This window comes from Elaeis guineensis, chromosome 10, assembly GCF_000442705.2.
Source record: "Elaeis guineensis isolate ETL-2024a chromosome 10, EG11, whole genome shotgun sequence".
Taxonomy (NCBI): domain Eukaryota; kingdom Viridiplantae; phylum Streptophyta; class Magnoliopsida; order Arecales; family Arecaceae; genus Elaeis; species Elaeis guineensis.
Genome location: NC_026002.2, coordinates 31,134,187 through 31,143,315, shown reverse-complemented (window position 1 = coordinate 31,143,315; position 9,129 = coordinate 31,134,187). Strand labels below are relative to the sequence as shown.

The 9,129-nt window shown below is 35.7% G+C and overlaps 1 protein-coding gene across 1 annotated transcript; it reads left to right on the top strand.

The window, feature by feature from the left end:
• The first annotated feature begins 608 nt into the window (after window positions 1-608).
• On the top strand, window positions 609-8,899 carry LOC140852207 (uncharacterized). Its single transcript, XM_073245175.1, has 8 exons — window positions 609-1,416; window positions 5,833-6,024; window positions 6,108-6,352; window positions 6,432-6,635; window positions 6,738-6,830; window positions 6,991-7,092; window positions 7,186-7,302; window positions 8,804-8,899. Exons 2-8 carry the CDS (start codon window positions 5,841-5,843, stop codon window positions 8,897-8,899), a joined length of 1,041 nt encoding a protein of 346 aa, XP_073101276.1. The 5' UTR covers window positions 609-1,416; window positions 5,833-5,840.
• The last annotated feature ends 230 nt before the right edge of the window (window positions 8,900-9,129 follow it).

Below are 9,129 nucleotides of genomic sequence, written 5' to 3'. Positions count from 1 at the left end.
CTGGTAGTTGCTGACTAATTTGGGCCGGCAATGGGTCATAAAAGGATTCCAAAACCCTTTATTTGGGTTCATTTTCATCTAATGCAAGAGAGGGAGATGGGATAATTTTATACCAAATCTTATGATTCTAATTTACTGGAGATGTGCTACCATGATGTTGTGATACACATTGCTATTTAATGCCTATATAGCGCTAATGTAGAACGAAAGATGAAAGGATACACTGCCTAATATAAGGAAAACAAATAATGAACTTTTGGAGTTATCTATATTTCGTAGTTTTTTTCTTTTGTAACGAAATGCAAATGCTAATATTATGATCTTCTAGAGTTACACCTTCATAATATTCTAGTTAAAAACAATATGACATTATTAGTGCTGCATGGTTTTCTTTCACAAAACCTGGCGTCCTAAATCCATGTTTTCTTTCATTTTGAAACAAGTATGATGTTAGCAGTGTTGTGTTTTGATTATTTTGTGATTACTTGAGCATGACTCATCTATTTGTCATTATGTTACTTTCTGTGGATGATGTTATTTAGTCTCTTTGGATCAATGATAGTATTATTATATTTCATTTTGGCCTGTTTCAACCTTCCTACTGTAAATCATACTTTAATCTTGTTTAGCATCCGTCATCATGTCATGCTCTAAATACATGAAACCTTGAATTCATTAATGAAAGTTTTTTTACTGCAATGTTTATGAAGTGTGGTGAAATTTATCCTGACATTTTAGGATGGACCCTGAAAATCTCTTTGATCGGTGAGTATGTTGCTCTTCTTGCTACCAATCCCCCTTACTTATGCTTCTGCATCTATTTTTCACTCACTCTGTCTTCCAGAATCTTCTCTGTGTTTGTTTCCTCTGATCAATGGCATGCTTATATATAGTTCTTTTGAAGTTTCTATTTTACTGTGCTTGTGCAAGGATTATAATGCAAATATGTGTAACAGGAAAATTTTAATTTAGTGAGTAGGCTTGTACTTCATGTATGTCTGTGCTCCAAATTATGCAAGTCATACTCTTTTGGATTTGGTGGTTAACAACTGGTTGTACATGATCAATTTACAACCAGTTATCAAATATCAAATATGGTAAACCTGTGTAGCATAAAATAAATGATATAGAGCTAGATCAATTTACAACCACACCCTCTTAGTATCTCTCTACGAGGTTCACCCGAAAATATGTAGTACAATTAATTAAGGTTGTGATACATGGTTGATGAATGGATAATTTCATAGTTTCATGAATCCTGATCGATTGCTTATCTGACATGTGGCGCTCGTTATGTGGCTGGACCCTGATATCGTGTGGCCTACGTTATCCTTATCTTCGTGACTGATGAAGACTAAGCATCTGGATTAAGCTGGGCCAAGTTTCTTTGTCCACTACTCCCCAAGTTAATATCAGGTATTAAATCAAATTAATTATGAATTAATTTTTCAAAAATTATATTGCATCGAAACATAGACCCGTCTTTTGATTAATGTACATATTCTATTATATCCGTACATTTATTTATTTTTGTACGGATAAAAGAATTATGTACATTGATCAATTGATTGTCCAGTATGGACAGTTTGGAAAATGTGAGTAATTCTATAGGTCATTACCATAATCAAATGGTATGCTGAGAGGTTCGGAAAAAATTTCGGATGGTATTTTCCTTTTGTTCTTCCTATACGGAAGAACTAAGGGGAAATGCTGCCGAAATTTTTTTCGGCTCTTGTTGCATATCATTTGATTTTTGTAATTGACCTATAGAATTAATACATTTTCTGAATGGGATAGGACCTTCTTTACCTATTAGTTGATGATAGCAAGTATTTACTATGTAAACTTTATGTAGTTGTTATTTTTTTGGATTTTATGAAATGACTGATATTTTTTACTCATTGCATTAATATAGATTGTATAATTTTTTTTTATTTTTAGATAAATTGCAAGTTCGGTCAGTTTTATCCTACAATGGATAAAAGTTGGATAAATAAACCAAGGAATAGTAAAGAATATTTAGATGGAGTTCATGACTTCATTAAATTTGGTATGGAGAAAAGTAGTTTGAATGGAAAGATTTTATGTCCATGTCAGAAATGTGTAAATAGTTCTTCTTTAGATCCACAAAATATTGAAGAACATTTGGTATGGAATGGTTTTTTAAGAGGTTATACCGACTGGATTTTTCATGGAGAATCTATGTTGCCATCATCATGTAACCAATCCCTGACTCATTGCGGATCCACTAGCCCAGAAGATAATTCTGCAAGAGATGATGATATAAGGGGTTTGATCACAGATGCTTTTGGATTTGATGTTCAAAATTTAGGAGAATCCAGTAGTATACAAGAAACAGTTGGGATGTTTGATGGATGTACGCATACGGAACGTATGCATGTTGAGGAGCCCATACATACATCTAATGATGAGACAGCTCGTTATCACACCTTAATGAAAGATGCAGACGAAGAATTATATCCGGGTTGTACAAAATTTTCTAAGATTTCTTTTCTTGTTCATTTATTTCATATCAAATATTTGAATGGATGGTCTGGAAAGAGTTTTACCATGCTACTCAAGTTATTAAAGGATGCATTTCCAGAAAGCACTCGTTTACCACCATCGTATTATGAAGCCAAGAAAGTAGTAAAGAAATTGGATCTTGGATACGAAAAGATTCATAGTTGTCCGAAAGATTGTATGTTATGTCGGGGTGAAAACGCTAATCAAGAGTCATGCAATGTATGTGGATCTTCAAGATGGATAACACAAAAAGAAGATCGAGATGATGTACTGAATGAATTGGATGCAACGCGGAGTAAAAAGAAACCGGCCAAGGTATTGCGTTACTTTCCTCTTATACCTAGATTGAAAAGGATTTATGCATCATCAAAAACAGCTTCATCAATGAGATGGCATCATGAAGGACGTACAAAGGATGGAATGTTGAGACATCCAGCAGATAGTCTTCAATGGAAAGCATTTGATGATAGACATCCTGATTTTGCCTCTGATGTTCGCAGTGTTAGGTTTGGCTTAGCTTCTGATGGCTTCAATCCATTTCGGACCCTGAGTTCTACCTACAGCACTTGGCCAGTCGTTTTGATACCTTACAATTTGCCACCGTGGATGTGCATGAAATAATCATCACTTATCTTGTCAATGGTTATTCCAGGAGATAAGGGTCCAGGCAATGATATTGATATTTTTCTATAGCCTTTGATAGAGGAATTGAAACAGTTGTGGGAGGGTGTTGATGCATTTGATGCTTCCAACGGCCAAACATTTAAACTACGGGCAGCATTGTTATGGACTATTAATGATTTTCCAGCATATGCCAATTTATCTGGCTGGAGTACAAAGGGACGGGTCGCATGTCCTTGTTGTGGAGATTCAACACATTCAATTTGGTTAAAACATGGAGGTAAATTTTGTTACATGGGACATCGTCGATGGTTGGAAGCAAATCATCCGTTTCGATTTCAGAAAGATTTGTTTGATGGTACTATAGAATTGGGATGTGCCCCTATTCCACCTTCTGGAACTGATGTTCATAGACAAATGGATGGCATGAATTACAGCTATGGTAAGCACTCAAAGTCCTCTAAAAAAAGAGGAAGGGATGATGTTGAACGCTCAGTGCACGAAGGGTTACCAGAGGAAGTTAGTATTAGTACTATAGATGCAGAGTTGTTTCAAGATCCAGACAATTATTTCGAGGATGAAAATGAGGAAGACACACAGATAGCATCTACACAACAGCCAAGTAAATATTTATGGAAAAAATGAAGTATCTTTTTTGACTTACCTTATTGGAAACATAATCTTATTCGGCACAATCTTGATGTCATGCATATAGAGAAGAATGTTTGCGATAATTTACTTGGAACATTTTTAAACCTTGATGGAAAGAGCAAAGATAACATGAAGGCACGTCTTGATTTAAAAGAAATGGGTATCCGACAGGAACTTCATCCTAAAATGCTTGCTAATGATAGAATTTATGTGCCTCCTGCATGTTACACAATGTCTGCTCGAGAAAAGGATAATTTTTTGGGAGTTTTGAAAAGTATCAAAGTACCCGATGGATATGCATCGAATATTTCACGATGTGTGCATCTAAAGGATCGAAAACTTTCAAATCTTAAAAGTCATGATGGTCACATATTGATGCAAGATATTTTTCCAATAGCTTTAAGATCGTCATTACCGAAACAAGTTGTTACAATTGTACTTCGATTATCGTCATTCTTTAAGGCATTATGTTCCAAAGTTATTGATCCTCGGGAACTTGATCAGTTAGAATCGGATATTGCAATTACACTTTGCCAGATGGAAAAGATTTTTCCTCCTGGATTTTTTACTATTATGGTACATCTGCTCGTTCACCTAGCTTCAGAAGTTAAAGTTGGTGGACCGGTACATTATAGATGGATGTATCCTATTGAGAGGTATTATTACAAACCTTAAATCTTTTGATAATTTTATTAGAAACAACAACATACTGATATTTTAATAAATATTTAATTCTTGAAGGTATCTTGTGCGTCTTAAAGATTATGTGCGAAATAGAGCCTATCCCGAAGGCTCGATTGCTGAAGCATATATTGCGGATGAATGTTTGACATTTTGTTCAAGATATCTTCAAGGTGTAGAGACTATTTTTAGTCGACCTCAACGGCATAATGACTTTGTGGAGAATGCAGAACTGTATAAGTTCTTAACTGCTGGAAAATTCTTGGGAAGAGGTGAAGGTATTGTACTTGATCAAAAATCCTTAGCACAAGCACATCGTTATGTGTTACTTCATAGTGACATAATATCTGACCATCGCAGGTTAGTATATTTAAGGAATGACATCAAAATTTAAATTTTATATTAGATATAATGTTCTAAATGATATATTTATATTTTATGCAGTAAATTTTTAATTTATCAGAGACGAGCCAATCATAACATTCGTCCTAATGCAAGGATTGAACAGCGATGGTTGGTCGAGTTATTCCCTATGTGGCTTTCGAATCAGGTATGATTTATATTTAATTATTGGATATATTAATTTTTGATACATATTTAATATCAGATAACTCAACTGCACTTCGTCATATCATTTTTTGTTAGGTATCAAAGATGATGGAGACAAATAAGTCAGATGAACTAATAGCTCTTGCTCGAGGACCTAACAAGATTGTGAATGATATAATGGTTTCATAATTAATGGCTTTAAATTTCATACTAGAGAATGGAAGAAATTTAGAAAAACACAGAATAGCGGTGTTATGGTGGAAGCGGATGGAAAATCCTATTATGGTGCACTTAAAGATATCTATGAGTTGGATTATTATGGAAAATTTAAAGTAGTACTGTTTAGATGTGATTGGATAGACATAAACTCACCAAGGGGTTTGAAACAAGATGCAAATGGATTTACACTTGTAAATTTTTCAAGGTTGATACACACTGGTGTGTTATTGAAGGATGACCCATTCATTTTTTCATCTCAAGCTCGTCAAGTATTTTATGTACAAGACGCAAAAGATAAAGATTGGTTTACTGTCATCAAAACAAAACCTAGAGACTTATATGATATGGGAAACCAAGTGGAGGATGATGACGATGACACTTATACACAATGTATGCCCTACAATTTTGTGCCAGCTGATGATTTAAATGATACGACGACGTTGGTTAGAACAGAATTCGAAGAAAACACTACTGCTTGATTGTTACTGGTAATAATTATTTATGATGTATATATTTTGCATTAATTATTGTGTTATTTTACTCCATATATTAACTGATTCTACCTTTTATTTATATAAATGCTAGGTGACATCATGCGTCGCAGGGGACGATATGCTGGTGTGCAGTTCCAGTTTTCACAGACAGAGGCCGGTACGTCTTCTTCAGCACAGCAGTCTGAGGCCAGTTCAGCTGCACAGCATTCTGAGCCCTATCCTTCATCATCAGCACAGCACGATCCTCCTGTTCATCAGCCAGATGATGAGATACACGTGCAGGGTATATATTGTCTTTCATGTAAATTTTTTTTATTTCATTTTATGTATATTTATGATATAGTTACTTTTATGTATTTTTTGCAGACGGATCCGGGAGAGTACGCCCCAGACGCGGACCCACAGTAGTACGAGATGTGTGGCAGATGCGTGAGGGCGAGAGGATTGTTGTGGAGTGCAATCAGCTAGGTCAGCCAATTAAGAAAGCTGCCTGCTTATTGACTTCATTTTTGGGGACTGTTGCTCGGAGGCCTCAGCTATGTCCGTTGGGCTATGCAAAATGGAATGACATGCTTCCAACGTACAAAGTTGAGCTCCTCCGAGTTATAGAGGTAATGAATTGATGTTCATACTGTATATTAATTGTTAATCATTTATATAATTTATTTCATTTAACTTTTTTTTTTATAGAGCAAGTTTGTTCTCCCTCCATCCACTCATGATTTTGTAATGAAGTCTCTCAACCGCAAATGGAAAGAATATAGAGCGCAATTGAAGAAGGACTATATGAGACAGGGTATGACAGAGGAGGAGGTTGCTAGGAATTGTCCTCCTGATGTACCCCCTCATCAGTGGATGGAGTTGGTTCATTATTGGTTCTCCGAGAGGGCACAGGTATATTATCTGTTTATTATCTTTTTTTTCTAAATATTTTATAAAAATATTGATTTTTATTATATATTGTATATATAACAAGTTCTTTACTTTATTTTACAGACTTATTCTGCTATTGGTAGAGCTGCACGAGCAGCTCAGTCTGTTCCTCATACATCGGGGTCGAAGAGTTATGCACGACTCCGACAGGAGTTTGTATGTTCCTTAAACTTTCATAATTAACTTTTAATTTTTATGTTCAAATATTTATATAACTAATATCATTATGTATCGTGGACCATGTCTGTATCATGATACTCATATATTTTTTTAAATTATCATAATTGTTTGCTTAAAATTAAAATTATTTGTGTAGGAGGATGAGCATGGGAGGGAACCCGGACAAGTGGAGTTTTACCGGATGACTCATACTCATCAGGATGGTACTTTTGTTCGAGATGAGTCGAGAGATTTATATGTACGGCATTATTAATATTATATTTTTTGCAATGATTTAAATTTAATTTTGTTAGCTATTAATGTATAACTCTTGTTTTCAAAAAAAATACAGGAGAGGGCTACATCTCTCATTGCGGAGCGTGACGACGAGTCCGCAGCATCTACGCAGCAGAGCCGTATCGAGACCAAGGTCTTCACAGAGTTGATGGGACCAGAGCGCTACGACCGAGTGAGGGGTTATGGAGTAGGAGTCACCCCCACTCAGTTATCTGAGGTTAGTAGATATACGCAGCATGCTGCAGCAGATGCTCAGGATTCACGCGTTCGCAGACTCGAGGCGGAGATACAGGAGATTAGACAGAGTCGTGCCGCTGAGATGGAGGAGATGCGACAGAGTCGTGCCGAGATGCAGGCCATGAGGGGACAGATTGATCGCCTTACATCTTTATTAGAGATGTATGGTTCATCTCAGGTAAACACATAATATTAAATATATATTTTTGTATTAATTTAATGATTTATATATTTTATTTATAGATATGCAAATCATGCTTTTGATATGTTTTTTGTAGGCTCCTGGCATATCAGGCACCCGTCAAGATAGCGGCACGTCACGTGGAGACAACGACGACCATCCGCCTGCAGATTGATGTTATTTTATTTTTGTTGTATTTTTATATTTATTTATATTACTCTTGATTGTAATGGACGATTAGTACTTTATTTTTATTTATATAAAATATTGTCTTTTGGTTTGATTAAATTTTCTATTTCAGCTTGCTTTTGATGTGAATGATGGTGATTGTACAGGTGTGAATGTGAATGTGGTGATTGTACATGTTTATTGTATTGTACAGGTGATGTGAATGATGGTGATTGTACAGGTGTGAATGTGAATGTGGTGATTGTACATGTTTATTGTATTGTACAGGTGTGATATGATTTCGTACAGGAATGTATTGTATTATTTTTTTTTAAATAATATTTGTATTTTTTTTTTCTCTTAAAACCTTTAACGACGCTTATAAGCATCGTTAAATTTGTCTTTTGCGACGCTTTAAAGCGTCGTAAATTTTTACATTAACGACGCTTATAAGCGTCGTTAAATTTGTCTTTTGCGACGCTTTAAAGCGTCGTAAAGATTTACATTAACGACGCTTATAAGCGTCGTTAATGTAAATATTTACGACGCTTTAAAGCATCGTAAAGATTTCCATTAACGACGCTTTAAAGCGTCGTTAAGACAAATTTAACGACGCTTTAAAGCGTCGTTAATGTAAATCTTTACGACGCTTTAAAGCGTCGTTAAAAAATAACGACGCTTTTAAAAAGCATCGGCGCTATTCGTCCCCACTCTTACATAGTCGACGCTTTGCCGACGCTTTTCAAAGCGTCGTAAAGCCAAATAGCGACGCTTTAAAGCGTCGTTAATGACCATTAATAGCGTCGTTAATGCCTATTTTTTCTGTAGTGCAACTTCTCTTAAAGGCTGTTCTCCGGGTGAAAAATAGTTGATCCCTCATATTTAGAGGAGGAAGTGGGTGATTTCCTTTCACTCACTGACAGTACACTAATCAAAATAAACCTTTAATTCTCTATCCCCACAGGTTTCGTTGCAGTTCTTGGAATTATGTTCTCCCCATTTGCTAGTCTCCTACTACATCGTACCCCTTCTAATAGTTAGCTAGCTTTCTTAGTGACCGCCAAACATTGCCATTATCCAAATGCAGCAACCAGCTCTCAGCAAGGATAGCTGCTTCTTTGGCCATTTTCGCTGCAACCTTTGCTTCAAACTTAAAGAAGTGTTGATTGCGTTCCCACCATAGGCACCAGCATCCAATAACAAATAGGCATTCTATAGCTAGGAAAACAAGAGTGATGGATATGTGCTTCCTCTAATTATCCCATACTTCAGTATATTTCTCAGGGAGTTGCCGTCCTCTGAAATCCGTAAGAAAAACATGCCAGAATTTTTTGGAGTAATTACACACCATAAAAAGATGATCCGTTGTTTCTTCTTTTTCGCCACAAAAGGAACAACAATCCGATATTAACA

Excerpts from the sequence above, each read along its gene's own strand:
- LOC140852207 (XM_073245175.1), top strand. The coding sequence starts at position 5,841 with ATGCGTCGCAGGGGACGATATGCTGGTGTGCAGTTCCAGTTTTCACAG. Across the intron at positions 6,025-6,107 it reads TGATGAGATACACGTGCAGG|ACGGATCCGGGAGAGTACGC; the intron begins GTATATATTGTC and ends TATTTTTTGCAG. Across the intron at positions 6,636-6,737 it reads GGTTCTCCGAGAGGGCACAG|ACTTATTCTGCTATTGGTAG; the intron begins GTATATTATCTG and ends TTTATTTTACAG.